The sequence below is a fragment of the Homarus americanus genome, unplaced genomic scaffold (assembly GCF_018991925.1).
Source record: "Homarus americanus isolate GMGI-L3 unplaced genomic scaffold, GMGI_Hamer_2.0 scaffold50281, whole genome shotgun sequence".
Taxonomy (NCBI): Eukaryota; Metazoa; Arthropoda; class Malacostraca; order Decapoda; family Nephropidae; genus Homarus; species Homarus americanus.
Window position 1 is genome coordinate 3295087 of NW_024742338.1, and position 23972 is coordinate 3319058.

Sequence of the window (23972 nt, forward strand, 5' to 3'; positions counted from 1 at the left end):
AACCCAGAGTTGCTTAATCCGGATCCCCTTGAAAACTGGACTGGGGTACAGCATCAGGCGCATGTACATTATCCAACCCAAGCACATACAAAACTCTGTTTGTACAGGAAAGGTAACTCAACAGTTTCCTCTGAGGAAGCAGCGGAAGTGCCTTAAGAAATATGAATAGTGTACAGTAGATACAGTCAATGAAATTAGCAGAGAAAATGCAACCTCAGCACCACCTTTGGTGCCATACATTGCGAGTCGTACAATCACCTCCTGCCTCAACCACCCCATGATAAGTTAATAATTAATAAGTACAGTAACACATACTATGTGCTTCTAATTTTCAACAACAGCCATATTATAGTGTAGTAATAATGTATACCATAAGAAATGCTCTTCTACTTTGTATGTTTCTCTTATCACTTTCCTATTATATCAGGCTACGGCCACGAGCAAAAATATTTACGGCTAGTGAAAAAGTGTATCAAATTCTTTATCAATGGCATCTGTTGTAATTGTGGTAGAAAGATTATTTTGGTGCCATAATGACCCTGAATAAGTTCTCTACAAGACTGTAAAAAAATCCATAAAGAATATTTCTACACAATACAGTACTTTATAATGATGGGAACTCAAATCTTTTATGAAATAAAGTAAGAAATGTCTATACCGGGGTTTATAAAAATCAGTTCTAATATATATATATATATATATATATATATATATATATATATATATATATATATATATATATATATATATATATATATATATATATATATATATATATATATATATATATATATATATATACGGGTATATATACAGAATATATATATATGAAAAGAGCCATCAAATGGAGGTACAGTATTGTAATTTTTAGGGTAAGAGGCTTGTATGGATCTAAGTACAACAGCCTAGACAGCACCGCTGCCAGACGTTTGAGAGCTCCCGGCAACACCAACTGATAGGTGACTCACTGAGTACAGCTGTACAGCACTGAGAGCCAGCACCAAGTTGCTATGAGCATAAGAAAGACCCGGGAAAAATTTACTTTTTCCCACAGATGTTAAAATCCTAAACGGCTAAAAAATCCTTCAAATGGCGAATATGAACTCTGAGGGTGCTAAGTCTAAGCTAAAAATTACAGTAAGATCATAGGTTCAGTGTTCTTAGGTAGCTTGAGTCAGAAATCTCCCATTCTCTGGAATTTTCCACCTGGCAATACTGTACAGCTACAGTAGACACTACAGACCTCCGCTCAGCCTGGAATTTCAGCCAAACCGGACAGCCCCCCCCCCCCCACCATTGGTCCAGATTAGAGGAAGTTTACTGTATATTTTTTTCACTGATATGTAATTTAGTTGTAATTTTGCTTGAGAAGGGAATAGAGTAGATAGAGATGACTGGGGTTCCAGAAATATTATATGTGGCTTACAGGGTTCCTTTGCCATGATAAGGATGGAAACCACTGGACTCTACACAGTGATGCCACAACATGGTCAATATAGCTCTCCTTGTGATGCTCTCACTCAGGAGAAATGAAAATACAAGCGGCAGTAAAAAGTGTATCACTCATCTGTAGTGCAATATTGCCATAAAGTGACCCGAGGTAATGCCTGATTGTTGAAACAGCAGCCTCAGGCCTGGGACCAAAGCCCTCACTTGCTCTCACACCAACTCAGTTTAAAAAAAGTTGGTTAGATAAGCCACATTTTAAGCAGCAACTTTCCACTTTTATATTGTATCCTGTTTCTTCATATATCTGTACAGTAATCTGAAGCAACCAGGTTTCACAGCCACACAACAGAGTTGTTGATGAAATAATGTGTGTTAGATCCCATCAGCCATCAGGTTTATTATTACCTAAAATAATATACTGTATAGTACAGGAAATAAGAACTCAATTACACTGTACTAATAACCCACATTTAACATGGCTTCACTTAATGTATGTACATTACAACATAGAGTACTGTACAGTACTGCAAGTGATAAAATAGGAAACATTCGTAAAATGTAGTTCATGGTTCACTAGTGTACAGCATTACGTAGTCTGGTTGGAAAAACCACCAGAGTATGAATGAGGGGGACCAACAGGCTGCATTTGAGTGGGATCACCAGGCTGCATCTGAGTGGGACCACCAGGCTGCATCTGAGTGGGAGCACCAGGCTGCATCTGAGTGGGACCACCAGGCTGCATCTGAGAGGGACCACCGGGCTGCATCTGAGTGGGATCACCAGGCTGCATCTGAGTGAGATCACCAGGCTGCATCTGAGTGGGACCATCAGGCTGCATCTGAGTGGGATCACCAGGCTGCATCTGAGTGGGACCACCAGGCTGCATCTGAGTGGGACCACCAGGCTGCATCTGAGTGGGACCACTAGACTACATCTGAGTGGAAATACCAGGCTGCATCTGAGTGGAAACACCTGGCTGCATCTGAGTGGGAGCAACAGGCTGCATCTGAGTGGGAACACCCAGTAGTGTACTTGTAGTACTGTATATAGTACAGTGCCCAAACTACCAGGCCTAGGTACTGATGATGACAAACAACAACCAAAACAGAAGAGGATCACAGCACAGAAGACATAAGACATTCTTCTTAGACGGAGGGTCATTGTTGCCATTCAAGAGGCCAACATCCTTGGCCACCATGATACAGTATGGTAAACAAAGACACATGCAGGGCCTCAAAAGCTGCCTTAAAAACACTCCCAAATATTTTTGTTTTGTTTTAGATCAGACCATCCTTACTGAAAATAAAACAAGTACCTGTACAGTAGTATATCTAGCCATAACAAAGAAAATTACATTGGAGGTTTGGCAAGGAAAGATTCAAGTTTATTATACTGGAATTATCTCAAAAAGCTGCTTACAAAAAGTATTTCAGCAACTTATATTCATGAGAAGAAATTCCTCTCATAAATAAATTTCATGGGAAAAGTTCCCATCTAATCAATGTTATAAAAATTATATTCTGGTTTAGAATACCCACCACAGTGCCTACAAACATTTTATACAAGAACTTTTCCACACCAAGAATACTGTACAGTAACAAGAATTTCCATTAACCCCCCCCCATATATATATAATCTTCTACATGTAAGTTTTAAGTTTCTCAGACAGTTACTAGAACAATGATGTGTGTGTGTGTGCTACAAAGTTATAACGAGTTCATACAGTGTAGTACTGTACTCTCAAAGCATCAAAGAAATTACAAATCAATTTCTAATGAGCATGGTCAAATGATATGTACAGTAGACATAGGATCCTTAGCAAATTTTCATAACCACTGTAAACAGAAATTCTGAAGCAGCCCTAAACACAATTTTTCATAAGAAATTTAAGGTCTAAAAGTTTGGAAAAATTAGTTAAGTTATCACTGAAGGACTGTACTTACCTTTTGCTGTGTCTGGACGCTCTGAGGCATTTTGTAGAGTTGTTGTAGTTGTTGTTGACACTGCTGGATTTCATAACTGAAGTTCATTTGAGGTTGCATTGAATGAGGTCCTTGTGGTGTCATGCCAGGCCCTCCCACAGCACCTTGTGGCATTCCCATGGGCCCTCCAGTTGTCATTCCAGGACCCATGGGATTTTGGGTGTGCATCCCAGATCCCATCTGTCCCACAGAACCCATCTGGCCAGGACCCATTTGACCAGCAGCACCAGTGGTGGGAACCTGACCAGGTGAACACGTAGACATTGGCCCTCCACGTCCAACGGGCATTTGGTTCGTGGGACCTGGGGGACCAGCAGGCCTTGAAGGCATTTGGCCTGGTGCCATGGAAGTCAACTGACCTGCCTGGTGCATCTGACTGGGACCACCATGTTGCATTTGATTAGGACCACCATGCTGCATTTGACCAGGACCACCATGCTGCATTTGGCCAGGACCACTAAGTTGCATTTGGTTGAGACCACCATGTTGCATCTGAGTGGGACCACCAGGATGCATTTGGCCAGGACCACTAAGTTGCATTTGGTTAGGACCTCCTGGATGGATCTGAGTAGGACCATGTTGCATCTGAGTGGGACCACCAGGCTGCATCTGAGTGGGAACACCAGGCTGCATCTGAGTGGGCCCACCAGGAAGCATCTGAGTGGGACCACCAGGTTGCATCTGAGTGGGACCACCAGGAAGCATCTGAGTGGGACCACCAGGCTGCATCTGAGTGGGACCACCAGGAAGCATCTGAGTGGGACCACCAGGCTGCATCTGAGTGGGACCACCAGGCTGCATCTGAGTGGGACCAACATGTTGCATCTGAGTTGGACCACCAGACTGCATTTGAGTGGGACCACCAGGCTGCATCTGAGTGGGACCACCAGGCTGCATCTGAGTGGGACCACCAGGCTGCATGTGAGTGGGACCACCAGGCAGCATCTGAGTGGGGCCAACAGGCTGCATTTGAGTGGGGCCAACAGGCTGCATTTGAGTGGGGCCACCTGATGCCACTTGACCAGGTTGTAGCTGGCCAGAACCAAGTGTCATCTGGTCCTGTGACACCTGTCCCTGAGGACCATAGGTCCCTGGTCCTATTATTCTATACCCTGGTTGACTTATAGTCTGCTGTAGATAGGGACTTCGAGGTCCATGTGGACTGGGGAACCTCATCATTCCTGAGCCTTGGGGACCGCACGGAGAGATCCCCATTGGCACAGAAGCACTAGATAGGCTGCCTGGAGACATACTGTTGGGCGTCCTTGTATTTGGGGGCAAGCCATTACTAGTCACTGTGTTTGGCATCATGCCATTTTGAGACATGGCACTTGTTGGCACACTTCCTGGGGAACTGGAAGCTGTAGGCACGTTGGTGGGTGCTGAGGGCTGTTGACGTTGTGTGGCTGTTATTGTTTGTGTGGGCCCATTAACTGTTGTTGTCAATGTTGTGGTAGGCCCTGACGATGCCTGCACCTGAACACTCTCACTAATAGATTCACTGTTTACTAAACTAATTACTGCACTATTCACTATATTGCTATTGACACTTTGAGTCGACACTGGTCCGTTACTTTGAGAAAAACACACACTTGATGTACTAGTGCTAGGAGTCAAATTACCATCACTAACATTACAAATACTGTCAGGCAACACAGAGTCTTGTCCTTGCTGTGCTGATATAGGTGACTGTTGTTGGCTTATAGGATGTGCAGGCCTCTGTCCTGCTGCCAAGTTAGTTTGTTGTAAATAGCTGCCTGGTTGCACATAACTTTGCTGGGTCATAGGCCGTGCTTGTTGCCACTGCTGTGGGGAAACTGGGGGCCGGGCTCCTCCAGGCCCTAATCCCGGGGACATGGGAGGTCGCACAGAACCAGGCCCTATACCTGGAGACATAGGAGGCCTAGTAGTAACAGGTCCTATACCTGGAGACATGGGAGGCCTAGTTGAACCCAGACCTGGACTCATAGGAGTGCCCATTGAGGGTCTACTACCCATGCCAGGAGACATAGGAGCTCTGCCTCCCATTGGACTAGGCACTCCCGAAGATCCAGCATAGTGCCCCGGTGACTGCATAGGCTGGGTAGGAGTGGTGCAGCGTTGGCTGGTGGGTGTGTTTCTACCGGCGACAACAGATGGCTTCACCATGTTTTCCAGCTGCTGCAAGCTGGACCCTGGCCCCCCACCTAAGGCAGGAACTGGTGATACACTAGATGTTGGAGGCATTGAAGCTGGTGAAGACACAGGAGTGGTCATGCCTAGATTGGAGTTTGGACGAGGATGTGGCGACATGCTACGGGGCATTGGGGACATTTGAGGCCGTGGAGATGGTTGTGGATGAGGCGACATTTGTGGAGAAGCTTGGGAAAATGATGTTCTATAACCTGGTGTTCCATTAGGTACCTGAGTGCCAGGGTATTGGTTTATATCACCCTGAGGTCGTGGACCACCCATCATTGGTTGGCCAGGGTGCTGCTGCTGCTGCTGCCCCCCAATAGGAACTTGGCCCTGAGGATACTGTCCTGTCTGATATGGCTGTCTCATAGCATACTGCTGAGGCTGGCCAGGTGCAGGGGGAGCCCCACCATAGGGGCTCATGTTGGGGGAGTTGGAAGCCATTGGTCTCTGGGGATCAAACCCAGGATAAGGGGGTCTTGGTGCACTCTGAAAAACTATGCCCTGAGAACCAGGAGGATATCCCTGACCCATACTTTGGGGAGCCATGCCCTGGTAATTTTGTGGAATGTTTTGTTGCATAGAGCCTCCAATACTGCTGTTAGTCATACCTTGATTCTGATATGGTGTCAAACCTGTTTGTGAGTAATTTGGCTGCTGCTGATAATGCTGATTATATGGATCAGGCTGGTTGTTCCAGGTAGGGACACCCTGATTTGGCTGGACAGGTCTTTGGGCATACATTTCTTGTCCAGATGGAGGGTATGATGAAGGGTACTGGCTCCCTTGGTATTGGCTCATGGGAGGCTGCTGGCCAGGAGCTCCTGCATATTGGTAACCAGCACCAGCACCAGGGCCCGGGTACATGGACTGTGTCGAGGGAGGGGGCCCACCACCCATACTCATCTTCTGACCTGGGCCCTGTGGTGGTGGCCCCCCAGCCCCTGAGCCTATGCTTGTGTATGATGGCTGTGAGTAGCTGTTGAGGTCCAACTCTGATACAGAGACGGGTGTGGGGCCCGGGGGACCCCCAAAGGAGTCCCCCCCCAAGTCTAGGTCGCTCAGATCTCCATCTCCAAACAGCCCAGACAGGTTATCCATTATCAATAAATTAATTTATAAATAATATCAAACACTCATTCTGTCGTCATCGTTTCTCATGGTGCGCTACACGCAGGAGGCACAGTCACCCTGGAAAGACAGAAAATACTTATTAGTTTCTCAATGGCACATCAATATATTCCTAATATGAAGGTGACAATACTCTAATTATGAAAGCTGTATACAGTACTGAACACTACTGTAGTTAGATACCCATTCATAGCTGGGTGGAGTGAGAGTACAGTACAGTACCCTAGGCCTGAGCCAACTCCCCTTAGGATAGGAGGCAAGCACTATATCCACTCAGCTGCCATAGCCCCTCAGTACAGCACAGTACAACATTTATATATAAGATCCATTAAATGTATCAACAAAAGCCCAATAACATAACTGCAATGAATTACAACAAAAGTATAACAACACTAATTTTTATTGTAAGACAAAGACTTCCCTAACATTACTTTCAGATCAATTCTATACATGATTATTTATGGTATTAACAAATATTAGCCCTGTAGGTAAAAGTCACGCAGCTGTTATGTTATGCCCGCCAGGACGATTCATGTCTGCATTTGATTGATTACGTGGGATTATATAGGTCCCTAGACAGCCTACCACGGTCTTGAATTTTCCCAACACACATTTCAAACCATTAAAAAAGTAATAAAAGTGAATAATGTAATTATCAATCATGCAAATTATTGCAAATATCATCATAGTTACACCTTCACATATTCTCTTGCCTTTATTTTTTACAATACAGTACAGTAATTCAATGAGCAATTTAAAAAATATAAATAAAAAATAAGCTCAACAGGAAGGGTGATTATAAATGGAATATTCTGAGAACAGTAACTCAACATACTGTACACCTAACCTAAATCACCAGCTGAGAGAGGCTAAACACATGACGGCAATAAACAAAGAGCAACACCCACACTGCCCGAGGAAAAGCAACATACTGTAATTACAACAAACATCCGGCCTAAATTATGTGTAGTTGAGGGTGGAGCCCCAGCTCACAGCAAGGAGGTCCATAACCCGAGATCACCAAAGGAGGCTGTATGATACACTACAACATAATACAATACAAGATACTAGACAATGGAGGCAAAGTCTGATATGATATAGCTCATGTTGCTGGAGGAAACCCATCTTACAGTATAAATGGGGATAAAAAAAGTATTAAAAAAAAACAAATTATGAAGAAAGTATCCCCACAATCCCCCCAAATTGGTACAAGACGAGGTAAACACAGCCTATAGGCAGACTGTGGTGAAAATAAACACTGTTGAGTTGAGGGGTACCATAACTCACAATTTATTGGGAAATGTGTCAAAACAACCAATCTACTCTCACCGAACCCAGATGTAGTTAACTGGCTGTCAAACCCTCTCAAGGATTTCTACATACTCCCTATTAAAATATATTTGATAAAGATGAGACTTACTGTATGTGGTATGAAAAGTTTATCCTCCTGAAATGGACCTTCCCTGACATCCCATTTCAATAAACCTTAATGCAACCAAAGAATTCCCTGAAAACCTTTGTACAGTATTAAAGTACCGGTACTGTATTATTCTGTTCACTCCACAACCAGATACACCTCAAGTTTTCTCCCATAGCCTCAGTTTTTCAAAGTGTACATGTGCTTAATTCAGTCTGACTGTCTGAAAATTCATCTTTAAATGAATCCTTATCAGAACAGAGCTTGCAGTGCCAACTGTCCATTTCCTTGTGGGGTTTTTCTTAATTTGACAAGAAAATGTAATGTCTAACTCTCAACTTTTGCTTTTAGGCTTTTAGGGGAGGGGAGGGTTATACTACAGTATATATATACTGGTATAAAAAAAAAAATGTCCGTTAACCGTGCCAATAAGGCTAATTAAGAGCTTGTATCATAAGCCAGCCAAGGGTGCAGGAGTAAGACAGAAGACCAACAAAACTAGAAAAATAAAAGTTTCAGGAGGCTGCAGGAGTTCTGGTGGTGAATTTGAGTAGTTTAGGTAGACAGTCTTAGATTAGTGTCTCTGGGAATGTTGACCCCGTCTTTCTGGCTAAGAGGGCATTTGGAGGTCTTGTGTGTAATACCCAGTTCCCACTCTGTAAAGGCAGGTTGACAATAGGAATGGCACCAAGTCATAAAACCCGCTTCAAATCTACCACCGACCTGGAACATAGACAGGAAACCCTGTCCAAAGATAAAAGGGCAGCAAGGTGCTGAGAGTACATACAGTATTGGTGAGGTACTCTGTAGATATGGTCAGGGATGATTCAGAAATGTTACGGTACTGGTGCTTCGTCTAATATTGATGAACATTTATCAGACATCCATCAAAACATCTTTATAGATGTTGTACAAAATGTAATAAATATGAATGTTCTTTGACGTTTGACCTTCACCAGTGATACTAATTCTTGAAATTGGGAGCTGAGTACAGCACAGCACCTGTATAGTATACATAACTGTACTGTACTGTATTATCAAATACAGTATTCCCATTTACTTGAGTGAAGTTGTATCAGAATATCTCTACTGCACCAAGTTATAATGCACTGTCCAGTCCTGTAGTCAAGATAAGGTTTTCACCTTTGACTTTTCCAGTGACCTTCACCTGTGTCAGATTTAACTTCAATGTTCTACAGTGACTGCACTGCACTACATGCACAGTGTCATCAAAGGGGCTACAACTTTAAAAGTTACTGTATTACCAAACCAATATTTTGGATATCTATTTGTCAGCCGTGGCCTTAAATTTTGACAGAAATTTGTACGTATTTGACGTTTTTGTACTTTGTGTATACTGTACTATGAAATTTCATAAAAAATATCCACAGTACTGTACACTGATACAAGAATCACATTCAAGACATTGTTTTGACCTTTGACATAAAATGATTTCAGTAAACAGCATTTTGTCTACTGACAACACACCTATATGTTATGCCTTGTTAAAACATCTTCATCAATACAGTACAGTGTAAGAATTATGCTCTGGACAAAGTGTTGGACTTTGATCTTCAGATGTGTCCATGACATTTACTATACTGTACTGTACCTGGATAATAAGCTTTTCTGTACATAATGATTAGAATTTCTTTTGAGACTCAAGCCATCTAATTAAAAGAGTACAGTACTGTACTGCAGGACTAGTTATGTTAACAAACTGTACTGCAAGACTAGTTATGTTGACAAAGTTTTGACTTTTGACCTCCATTTGACCTTGACTTTTGTTGTACCTGTAACATCCAGCCAATATGCACAGTACAGTACTGCAGTTACAAACTCATCTAAATCATCATAAAGCATTTTTCTGCACAGAATAACCCAGTACAATATCACACACTGGTATTCAAGTGTGGTGGTAATACAGGTACAGTATAGTGCGACTCCTGCAACTAAGTGTTTATCTACTACTGTATACAGACATCCTCACAGATAAGTATCAACACAAAGATACCTAGACAAACTCAAGCCAGGTTTTCAAAATGGGGTCCCAAAATGATTCCTCCCAGACAAAAAGATTCCTCACAAGGAATTACAACAATTTCCCAAGACATTAATTTGTTTTAATGATGTACGAGTTTTCAGTGAGCTTGTGGTAAAATGGACATTATTAGCTGAAGATAATGAACCAAGTGAATCACATGCAACACAACATTACCAGTGTGTAACCATGTACACTCGCACCAAAAAGTATCGGTGCAGGGTGAGATCGACAAGTTCCGAAACGATACGTATACACTGTGATATGTCGGGAAGGTTGGTAAGTGTATCCTCATAACCCCCCCCCTCCTCTAGGTATTGCCATATGGCTGACAATCAGGGCTGCCAACATATGGCTGGAACAACTAGCCTCTCCCAATACCTATCGTCACTGGTCTCAAATTGTTCACACTACAGTATGCACCGATACTTTTTGTTGCAAGACCCTAGAACACTATTACCAAACCAAAAACCCAATTTAGCTTATACAGTGGGGTATGCTATAACGAATCTAATTGGTCCTAGAACCTTGTTCGTTATAGCATTCGTTCGTTATAGGATTAATCCGTTCCAGGCCCCCAAATACAACCACTTAACACTGAAAAATATAATATAAAATTGTAAAAATTGTAAAAAAGTGCATAAAGATGCATCTAAACCCCTGAAATAAAGAATATCATTAATATTTGTAATAAAAAAACAATAAATTAGAAAAAAAAAATTAAATAATGTTCGTTGTAGGAGTTTCGTTCGTTATAGCATTCTCAATTTTATAGGTAAAACCGTTCGTTATAGGAATATTCGTAGTAGAATCCGTTCGTTATAGCATACCCCACTGTATTCCACACCTTCAAAACTCATCTACCATTCAATATCATGAAGACATGTATGGTATTCCTTCCAAGAGCTGCAGAGAGGAGACCACATGAATAAGAGTACAGTATGGGGTGTGTCTGCCCCACAAGGACACAACCCTCTTCTACCTTCTACAGTTTCAATTTATCCTTTTCTTCACTTTAAATCATCTAATATCCATATTTCTCATCCTATCACCTCTCTGTAATTCACAAAGTACTGTACTGTAATCCGTTTCCAAAACACACTTGCTTTTTACACGGTTGTTGTACTACTGCTGAAACCATTTGTCAAGGGTCACGAGAAAGCCTGACCAAATCTAAAAACAACAATGGTAAATATGTTTTTTGCCTTGTTAGTTAGTGTGTTTTATATACAAAACAGTACATACACAGCCAGCCTTCTAAACACTGGGCTGTATCACCCACTTTAACTCGGATTTTTCAAATCACGTGTACAGTGACTCCCTTGAAATGCCACTGGCTATATAAATGAAAATGCAAGAAACAGAAACATCTCACTAATGGATCTCCCAATTACTGTAAAATCAGGCAACATGAAGACTGAGAACCTCTCCCCTGCCACTTATTTCACCTAATGATTAAACACCCTAATGCTAATTTAACCAACGTTCTGTATGGAGCTTATGGAGTGTTGTATAAATGTCCAAATCATGCTTAAAGCAGTGCCACACAAGGAAGGGTCAGTTGGGAAGGTTACAAGGGCTAAACTGTCAGTCCAGAACTAATAGTAGCTACCCACACTAGATGACAGCCATTACCTATTACACAGTAATGCAGAAATAATGTGCATACAGTATACTGTGCAGTACAGTAGTATTATGTAGTCATTCACCATGAAATGTTCACCTTTTTATATTTGTTCTTAATGTGTATCAGTTATTGACATTGCATATACAGTACTGTACTATAAAATATAAAAAAGTTTACTATCAAATTGTTATAAAACAGTACAGGTACACATTCAATTATAATGGCATCATGGCCCAACATATTTGACGTCAACTTAATGGAATACTTTCTGTTAGCAAATACTCAAATTACAGTATAAATTATAGTGTCTGTTTTTCAATTCCGAGTACAGTACTGTACATTACATTATACATTCTCAATCTACTGGTACATATAAATATTTAACACCAAATTTGTATTACCAATGTTGTATGTAAGCATTTCCTTGTATATTAAGTTTATGACACACTAATATATAGTGAAGACTGAAGCACTATGTTGTTTACACACACGTATGGTGTACAAGTTATATATGACTGATACCACAACTCATATAATACAATATAGCTACTATAAATAAACAAACTATAACAACATACTGTATCATTCCAAGTAAGCTAAGGAAATTAATTTCAATACATTAACAATATTTTGAGGATCTTTTTATTATAAGTGACATCCACTACCCAGAATCTGTAGCTACTTGAGCATGTTGCAGGAGTCTTGATATAGCAGCAACGGGTCAGTAGCAGAGGGGAAAAGCCATACGCTTATGATGGAAACAGCCGGGGCTACATAATCGTGACAACTTCTCCCTCTCCGTATCCGACTATCTCTCCTCTTATGTAGTGATGAGTACTCCTTGGTCTGTAGTGATGTGCAGTCTTAACTCCTTGGTCAGTAGTGATGTACAGTCACCATTCCTCGACTGATATCGGGAAGCTCTTCACTCCTACACCGGCCAATATCGTTGCCTCCTGCACTGAGGCAGATAATGGGTTTGTTCCCATTACCAGACAAGATATTGTCCATCCTGTCAACTATATCCCCTACCCCAGCCCCTGGCAAACACACCCTCATCCTATTTTTATTTTTACCACAAAAGGCTGTCTAAGTACCTTACCTGTGAGTCACCAACAATTAAAGTTTTTATACCTTCCTTGACAGCCCTGTCCCTGACTGTACTAATGGACGTTAGTACAGTCAGGGACAGGGCTAACAATGAAGTAATACTGCACTGTTCTCACGTGACTGCAGTACACAACAACCCGACCCTCCCTTCCGTCTTAACTGCCCCCCCCCCTTTCTTTTTTCTATCAATATACAGCACTGTACGTACATTTCTATGGCCACGGCACCAATGACACCAGCCCACCCACCCCCCCTCCTTTCAGTCACAAATCATCATTCGTTATCATGCCACACCTACTCTGTACAAATTACATTAGTTGACCTTCACCTTCATTCCCCCAAAAATTCTTGTCGTCCATGACACTTTTTCTTACAGCTTTCTCAATACATCACTGGGGACGATTACAACTTAGGGCTCATTGGAAACTATTTCTGATGGGAAACTATGAGTGATTCTAAAGCTTAGGATGCTAGTTAGTTTACTGTAGGACCCATCAGAAAATAGAACCCCAATGGGGCCCCTTGCAAAAAAAATCTTAATGAGCTATAGTTTCAGGCTCATTAGTACTTGCTGAACACCAATTAATCCGGTTATGGGTATTTTGTGCCCATGAAAACAACTTGGAAAATACAAACGGTGTGTGTGTGCGCGCGTGCGCTCGCTACCGTACAATTAATTGCTTCAGTAAAATTTCAGTACAGTATTTCGCAAGATGAAATCTCAATACTTTCTATAGTGAAAACTTTGAACCTTTCACTACACAGTAATTGTCTTGTTGTGTCATGATGGCCGTGTCCAGTAGAAATCATTTAACAAACTATGTGAACCAGTAGTAAGGGAGTAGAGATGGATGAGGAAGAAGGAAAAATGGTATAATAATAACAATAATGAATGTGGGTGGGTGGTGAGGATGGGTGGGTGGGTAGGGGCAGGTGAGGGGTCGTGGGAGCTGAGCGGCCGCCGCCACACTTCCTCTAGCGTCACCACCAGTCCTCCCTCCACGACACCAACGCTACACACCCGCGCGCGCGCGCGCCCACCCAACCCAACTTATCAGCTTCATTGCCCTTCTTCAGGCCTATATTTGCCTATGTAGGTAGCCAATGTTGTTGGTGGAAGAGAATGCGTCACAAGACCCACCCATACAGCAACAGCAATGGGAAAAAATCAATCTCATCAACGTAGGGCAGCTGGCGCCGGCGGCGGCCTGGACCAACACCCGCTACCATGCCTGCCAACCTCCCCGCGCTATGCTTCCTCCGCTCAAAATCATCCTCCATCCCACACCCTACATTAACCCACCTATCAGACTGCCTCAAATTATGCCGATTCCTATCAATAAACTTGACCAATATGGTACCATGACCAACAAGTGATTACGGAACTGGAGAGCCAGTCACTAGCCAGGTCTAGGGGAGAGCCCAGCCAGTCATCTCCAACATTCTCCCATACCAGGCTCACCATACCTACCATACTCCCCTGGGATACACACGCCCAGCACCTGATCACACACACCGTCTCTCTCTCTTACACACACACACACACACACCACCTCTCTCACACACACACACACTCACTCACAAACACACCGTCTCTCTCTCTCTCTCTCTCTCTCTCTCTCTCACACACACACACCGTCTCTCTCACACACACACCGTCTCTCTCTCTTACACACACACCGTCTCTCTCTCTCTCACACACACACCGTCTCTCTCTCCACACACACCGTCTCTCTCTCTCTCTCACACACACACACACCGTCTCTCTCACACACACACACCGTCTCTCTCTCTCACACACACCATCTCTCTCTCACACAGACTCTCTCTCTCTCTCACACACACGGCCTCTCTCTCACACACAGTCTCTCTCTCTCTCACACACCGTTTCTCTCACACACCGTCTCTCTCTCACACACACAGTCTGTCTCTCTCTCACCGCCCCTCTCACACACAAACACCGTCTCAGTCTCTCTCACACCGCCCCTCTCACACACACACACCGTCTCTCTCACACAAACACAGTCTCACACACACACAGTCTCTCTCTCTCTCTCTCTCTCTCTCTCTCTCTCTCTCTCTCTCTCTCTCACACTCACAGTACATTCACAAACACAATTTGGTCAACTATCTATCACTACTACACGTTCAAGAATGAGGATATGCATGTGACAATCATTATACAGTATACACGCACGCGCGCACACACACATACAGTATTTACATATATATTATATTGCGTATTTTTAGTGCTTCTATAGCGTGCGGTCTGCAAGATATTTGGGTAAGGTCAGGTAAGGTAATGCTAGGTCTGATAAAATTAAATTAGGTTAGGTCAGATAAGGTTAGGTTAGACTAAAGATAAATTGTGGACTGTATGAGCAAATACGAGATAAAAGTATTAATAACACACATACACTATGGATGTGGAGACATTAATACAGGGGGCGGGGATTAAAAGAACTGCTATTGAACATTAATATACGTATGGATACAACAGTTCGTCTAGTGCATTAATGGAGACACTATATTAACAAGGGTCTGGGTAAAATAATACAAGTACAGTATAGGTACACAATAAAAAATGCGGATACATTCACAGTCCATTTACACAAGCATGGACTACAAGTGATTAGGTTAAGTTATATTAACTCGGGTTGGTGTATGTTACAGTAAGTTTCTTTAGCTTACGGTAAGGTTAGGTTATGGTAGGCTGACCATGAAGTTAGGTCAGGTCAGCTTCGGCGAGGTGGAGGTTTGTTACAAAACCCCACGTGGCTAGAGTACATGTCTGCCCATATAACCCTGAACCATTACATAATCTTAAACATGAAATTACATGCACACTGATTTTCGTATTATGTACGACAAATGAGGGGAATGGTCTACAGCTGTGTGTGGGGCGGGGGGTGCAAGTGAGTGCAGGTGTGTAAGCAGGTGTGTACGGATGTGGGTGTGCAGGTGTGTACGGATGTGGGTGTGCAGGTGTGTAAGGATGTGGGTGTGCAGGTGTGTAAGGATGTAGCTGTGCAGGTGTGTGTTTATTTAGCTCTGGTTGTCCAGGTGTGTACACAAATGTAGAGCCTAATTTTAGTTACAAATTACAGAATTCGGTTACTTTAATATATATATATATATATATATATATATATATATATATATATATATATATATATATATATATCAACCACACAAGGGAGCAAAGAGGTGTGGGGGGCGTGAGTAAGCAACAAGGGGAGGAGAGTAGGGGCCAAGGGGTGGAGGAGGGGGCCATGGGAAGGGGGGATTGCGGCCATCATACGGTAACCGACAAATGGGAAACTATGTGTGTGTGGGTTGGTGCTGGTGGCAGCAGTGGCCGGGTGAGGCCCCACTACACATATGACCGAGGCGGTAGCGGCGGCCACCGTGTGCATGCCTGCCTGCTTGCCTGTCTGTCTGCTGCCCCTGCCCACTACACCCCTGACCCACACTACACACCACAACCCTCTCTTCATTCACAATAACCAGGCTGGCAGGCAACACGGAGACAGGGAGGGAGGCCGGGGAGGGAAATCACGTACCCCCCCCCCCTCCCTCCCCCAAGTTGTGTGTAGTGAGTGACCAGAAGCACCACAACTCACCATCAGGTTAAGGCTTGCCACATCACGTTCACCGTCACAATAACAACACACAGAACCACCACCTCACTAACCCAACACAGCTTTGAGCGGCGTGGCCCATCTGAGATATTAGGAGGAATACGGGGCTTTGAGAGCGCTAGAGAGAAAAGAGGCAGGGGGTGCGGGAGGGTGGGAGAAAGGAGGGATGGGGGAAGAGGGGGGGAGGGGAAGAAGGGAGGGGGCGACGCGGTGTTGCCATCTCCACCGTTACTCTTTAAACGACATGTTTTCAAAACATTGCGCGTTTACTCCCACATTCAAGTTTCAACTTTTGTTGTGACTATAACCACAATTAGCTCAAATCACATTCACAATACACAAGGTCTCACAAACTACCGTAGAACACCATGATAAGAGAATAATATAAAACCTGTGACCGCCATGGACGGTAAAAATAACCCTAGTCGATACCTCCAGGTCTCCCCCTTACCCTCCCCGCCCCGTCCCAACAACCGCGGACTGGTTGGGTCGTTGAACGAACGCCTAATATCTCGATGCCATTATTTCTCAAATTGAAGAACCTTGCCTTTGCTGTTCAGTTCCCCCCCCCTCCCATACCAAACAGTGCAGCACCAAGGTGCACCAACACACAAGCACAGCTTCTCCCAAGCAAATCCGTGGACAGCGCGAAATAAAAGCAGAACTTCACACACACACACACACACCCAAGGTCATTTCCGGGGAATACACATCTTGGGTACTTGGGCCTATCTCTATACATTACTTGCTGCCAATACCACAAGACACCCTCAAACACCACCCAACACATACACCTAAATCAACATAAAAATAACAATACGCCATGGCTAATTACCACCAAGTCTACTGTTTACCTGTACAGTACTATCACAGCAGGAGACACGGGGACAGGAAATGTGGTAGAAAGTATAAAAGAAAGTTGAAAACCAGAAGAAGGCATGAAGGAGGGGGAATAAAGGGAAGAGGTAGGGAAAGAATGGGAGAAAGGGACAAGAAGGAAGATAAGCAGACATGAAGGGAACAAGAGTAAGAAGTGAAGGAAGAAGCAAAAGGAAGTAAAAACGAACAAGGAAAAACACAGGAGGAGGAAGGAGATTCGAAGATAAAAAAAAAGAAAGGAAGAGGAGGAAGATGTGGAAGAAGGCAAGAACAGGAGACAGGGAATCAGGTGAAAACGAAGAGACGAGGGGGGAGGGTGGTGGGGTTCATACGAGAGACACGTCGGAGGAGGGAGGTTGAAGGAAACAGGTCGAGGTGAGGAGGCAAAGTGGCAAGGTGAGGTGAGGGAAGGGGGAGTGAGGTACAAACACACAAGAAGGAAAAGTCCGCAATGAGAGAGAGAGAGAACAAGAGGAGAGGTACAGACATTAATGGAGACGGGGAAGGGGGGAATGACGTGGAGAGGTAGATAAAGAGGCATTGAACAGATAAGTGGCTGAACAAAAGATAGAGGGAGGGTAGTCACCACACACCAGGTGAAGGTGACCCACCACAACACACCTGGTGAAGGTGACCTACCACAACACACCAGGTGAAGGTGACCCACCACAACACACCTGGTGAAGGTGACCCACCACAACACACCTGGTGAAGGTGACCCACCACAACACACCTGGTGAAGGTGAACCCACCACAACACACCAGGTGAAGGTGACCCACCACAACACACCAGGTGAAGGTGACCCACCACAACACACCAGGTGAAGGTGACCCACCACAACACACCAGGTGAAGGTGACCCCACCACAACACACCAGGTGAAGGTGACCACAACACACCAGGTGAAGGTGACCTACCACAACACACCAGGTGAAGGTGACCCACCACAACACACCAGTGAAGGTGACCACCACAACACACCAGGTGAAGGTGACCCACCACAACACACCTGGTGAAGGTGACCCACCACAACACACCAGGTGAAGGTGTCCACCACAACACACCTGGTGGTGACACAGTGACCACCACAACACACCAGGTGAAGGTGACCCACCACAACACACACCAGGTGAAGGTGACCCACCACAACACACCAGGTGAAGGTGACCCACCACAACACACCTGGTGAAGGTGACCCACCACAACACACCTGGTGAGGTGACCCACCACAACACACCAGAAGGTGACCCACCACAACACACCAGGTGAAGGTGACCCACCACACACACACCAGGTGAAGGTGACCCACCACAACACACCAGGTGAAGGTGACCCACCACAACACACCAAGGTGACCCACCTCAACACACCAGGTGAAGGTGACCACCACAACACACCTGAAGGTGACCTACCACAACACACCAGGTGAAGGTGACCCACCACAACACACCTGGTGAAGATGACCTACCACAACACACCTTGTGAAAGTGACCCACCACAACACACCAGGTGAAGGTGACCCACCACAACACACCAGGTGAAGGTGCCCACCACAACACACCTGAAGGCGACCTACCACAACACACCAGGTGAAGGTGACCCACCACAACACACCAGGTGAAGGTGACCTACCACAACACATCAGGTGAAGGTGACCCACCACAACACACCAGGTGAAGGTGACCACAACACATCAGGTGAAGGTGACCCACCACCACAACACATCAGGTGAAGGTGTCCTACCACAACACATCAGGTGAAGGTGACCCACACACACCTGGTGAAGGTGACCCACCACAACACATCAGGTGAAGGTGTCCTACCACAACACACACACCAGGTGAAGGTGACCCACCACAACACATCAGGTGACCCACCACAACACATCAGGTGAAGGTGATCAGGTGACCCACCACAACACATCAGGTGAAGGTGACTACCACAACACACCAGGTGAAAGTGACCCACCACAACACACCAGGTGAAGGTGACCTACCACAACACATCAGGTGAAGGTGACCTACACAACACATCAGGTGAATGACCACAACACACCTGAAGGTGACCTACCACAACACACAGGTGAAAGTGACCCACCACAACACACCAGGTGAAGGTGACCTACCACAACACATCAGGTGAAGGTGACCTACCACAACACACCAGGTGAAGGTGACCCACACAACACACCACCACAACACACCAGGTGAAGGTGACCCACCACAACACACCAGGTGAAGGTGACCCACCTCAACACACCAGGTGAAGGTGACCACCTCAACACACCAGGTGAAGGTGCCCCACCACAACACACCTGAAGGTGACCACCACAACACACCAGGTGAAGGTGACCCACCACAACACACCAGGTGAAGGTGAACATCACCCACCACAACACACCAGGTGAAGGTGACCTACCACAACACATCAGGTGAAGGTGACCTACCACAACACACCTGGTGAAGGTGACCCACCATAACACACCAGGTGAAGGTGACCTACCACAACACACCAGGTGAAGGTGACCCACAACACACCTGGTGAAGGTGACCCACCACAACACATCAGGTGAAGGTGTCCTACCACAACACATCAGGTGAAGGTGACCCACAACACACCTGGTGAAGGTGACCCACCACAACACATCAGGTGAAGGTGTCCTACCACAACACACCAGGTGAAGGTGACCCACCACAACACATCAGGTGAAGGTGACCTACCACAACACACCAGGTGAAAGTGACCCACCACAACACACCAGGTGAAGGTGACCTACCACAACACATCAGGTGAAGGTGACCTACCACAACACATCAGGTGAAGGTGACCTACCACAACACATCAGGTGAAGGTGACCTACCACAACACACCTGAAGGTGACCTACCACAACACACCAGGTGAAAGTGACCCACCACAACACACCACGTGAAGGTGACCTACCACAACACATCAGGTGAAGGTGACCTACCACAACACATCAGGTGAAGGTGACCTACCACAACACATCAGGTGAAGGTGACCTACCACAACACACCCTGTACATAGAAAGCCACTATAAGCCATGGGGGGAGGGGACACCAATAACTACCTGTTTGACATTTCCATATAACTTTGTTAAATAAAGGGGGCACATCTACGTACAGTATGACGACAACAAGAATACTGTACACGCCTTGAATGATTAATCATTAGACAGGAATTCTGACCCAATATATAATAATAATAATAATAATAATAATAATAATAATAATAATTAACGGTTTATTGAAAGAGCTTGGCAGCCAGAAGGCTGAAAATATACAGTTACATATTTGGGGGATGGGTTTCGAATTACAAATAATATACAAGTAACATAAGTGATACAAATTAGATATATAATAACTAGATGGGGAAAAGCTCAAACTACAGTTCATTTCAACATAGTGACAGTGCAAGGAGTAGTGTTTACTGGGAGTGAATACACTGGTTTATTACAAGTTATTGATAATTTTTACAATGGTTGGGACTGGGCTGTTCTTATAGCGATCAGTTCGTGCACGTATGGGCTGGATGCGGTTGTAACTATTTATGATACTACATAAATGGGATGCTGATTCAGATGCTGGCGAGTATGTTGTTGGTACAGTACTGTATGCCAAACTCGGAGTTACAGGCGTTAGTCAAATAAATCTACACACAAAGATAATTACGCTCCACACAAATATCTGCCCAAATTATGTCTGCTTAAACATTGTACAGTAAGTGACATTACCAAGAGAATTTGAGATAACCCACTAAAGTTTCAATCCAGTTCCTTGAAAAGATAAATTAAAATAAAAAAATATTGTAAAAAAAAAAAAAATCAATAGTAATGTACTGTATACCCCATCACTTGGCCTTGTGATATCGCTGATATATTTATTTACGAACCTGTTAAAGTGTTTATAAGAGTACAAGAGCAGTGAGTATCAATGCTGTACTTAAAATGTGATGCAAGTTCATCATTATAATAAAACACATTTTGTGCCACCATAAAAAAAAACTTTGATGACCATTACTAAAATATTTACAGCCAGTGTTTCCAGGTCCAATTGCAAGATGCAGTACAATACATGATGGTAAGTACTGTACTGTAATCAAGTTCACCTTTCAATAATGTACTGCACCAAGTACTGCAATTTACCCGCATGACACTCATTTCCATTAAGTTGGCCAAACACAACTACAGTTAAATATCATACTGCTACATGTTGACCTAAATGCCATTGAAAGACGTTAAAAATTCATATCACCAGCTTCCATAAATGTTATACTATACTGTATTATGATGGACCCAGTTTTTCCAGAGGCTTCTAAAACAGTCCAACTTTCATTAATTCTGTCTTATAGTAATTTTAGTTGACAGAATAATAAAAAAAAAATTATATGCTGTAGAACAAGGAAAACAATCATAGAGATCAGAGGTTGGTATAGTGCAGAAGAGAGGAGTGTTGGTGGAGTAATGATGTAAACATTTACAATACAATGTGGTAATGAGAGCAGCAGCTGGGGGTACAGATAATGAACAGAACATTATGTCAAGCAGAAGGAGCAGGGGGTTGAAAATGGTCCATGTAGGGGAGGATATGTTGTGCTAACATTGTCATGCAGAAAAGTTTCCTGTACAAGAGGCTATTTCTTAAGGAAGGAATAAGATGTACAGTAGTCAAAACAATGAAGGAAACAAATATATTATGTAAGGGAAGTTTCACATACACTGTACAACATCACCAAACCCTTCAAGCATTGGGTACTATACTGTACTGTATATACATAGAACGCAAAATTAGTTTACTGTTATATTCAATCACTTGCTACTTGGGTGAATAAGATTGCTGTATTTATACATACTGTAAAACATAACACAGTAATTCTTGACACAGTACAATATAAGGTTTCTGGGAGTGATCAGAAAGTGTCAGTTTAATTTTTTCACAAATGTGTTTGTCCCCTTATTAACAAGCACCGGGATACTTGTCTTTGAAATGGCATATTTTGAACTATTGAGGTTATACGAGAGAAAAGCAACCGTGTCAATGTTCCAGTGTGCTAACATATACTGTGCAAGGTTAAAGTTAATTTTGGTCAGCAGAAATTCAGCAAGATGGTACTGTATACAGACAGTAAAGGCCTGGCCCTCGCAGTCCAACGGTAACCACAGAGTAATGGCACTATGGAGTGCATTTCATCCAAACTGTAACATTAAAACTTATACAAAATATGAAATAGTGTAGGTTTATAGTATCACATGTAAATTTCATACTCAATGGCTACAGAACCAAAACAGTACTGCCTTAAGCTTAGTTTATGTAGGTGACAATGGCTAAACAGTCCTGTGGGTTATGTAACTGGCATAAATTATCACTCCACACACATGTCTTGTATACTGTACTGTATTGAATCCTAAAACTGTATACTGTATACCATACCACTTGCATATCCAACAGGACCAATTGTGGCTGTTCATATAAAACACAGACAACTAGCACATAGCCACAACCTACTGTTTCTGTAATTAGACTGAATTCTCAACTAAAACATGGATTATTTTATTAGCGTCTATCTCTACTTTTATCCACCAACATACGAGGTCCGACAAAAAAAAACCGAGACTGATGCTACAACTTTTTATTTACCAAATTAAGAAAATCAACTGTGATCACCTTCAAAGTAGTTCCCTTCTGAGTTGATACACAGCTGCATACTATGCTGCCACAGTTCAAAGCAATTCCGCAGATCATGTTCTGTAAGGTTGTTAGGAGCTCCTTCGTTTTTGCTTTCACCTCTTCTACCGACAAAAATTGGTTCCTTTGAGCACGGACTTGATCTTTGGGAAGAGGTAGAAGTAGCAGGGAGCCAGGTCTGGCGAATAGCGTGGGTGCTCAAGCACAGTGATGTTTTTATTGGCTAAAAACTGCTTACACAGACAAAGCGTTGTGGGCTGGCGCGTCGTTCATCTGACAGCATTTTTTTAATAATTTTTTCACAAACCTTTGTTATGTTCAATTCTTCCGTGAGAATGCATCGAACACTGTCCCAGTCTAAATTACTTTCTCGGCTATTGCTCAAACACCCAACCTATGTTTCTTTCGTAGCATATCGGTAACTGCTGTGCGTGGACGGCCTGGGCGGTCATTATTTTTCACGGTATCTCTGCCTTCCGAAAATCTTTTGTGCATAAAAAAACGCGTGCACGAGACATGTAATCTTCACCGTAAGCCTCATTCAATAGGTAATTGAAAAGATTCTGTCATGGATTTCTTAAGTTTAACGAGAAACTTGATGTTAACCCGTTGCTCAGTTTTGCAGTCCGACATTTTCCGACCGAGCGTAAGAACACGTCTATACTTCAACACGTGTCTACTTGTACCGAGTGAAGCGATCGAGTTGAGCCTTGTCACACTGTGACAGGTTAGAACATGTTCAATAAACGACTGTTTGTCCCTCCCCTCCCACTCTTGGTTCCCCAGTTATAGGGTCAGTCTCGTTATTTTTGTGTCG

The 23972-nt window shown here is 43.6% G+C and overlaps 1 protein-coding gene across 2 annotated transcripts in view; it reads right to left on the reverse strand.

Moving 5' to 3' along the window:
- The window catches only part of LOC121876731 (chromodomain-helicase-DNA-binding protein 7-like), a 119375-nt gene that overhangs the window by 90689 nt on the left and 4714 nt on the right, over positions 1-23972 (reverse strand). For both annotated transcript variants that reach the window (XM_042382088.1, XM_042382087.1), the window contains exon 2: positions 3393-6797. In XM_042382088.1, the coding sequence (XP_042238022.1) occupies positions 3393-6707 (3315 nt within the window). In that variant the 5' untranslated portion in view covers positions 6708-6797. The remainder of the gene's footprint in view (positions 1-3392; positions 6798-23972) is intronic.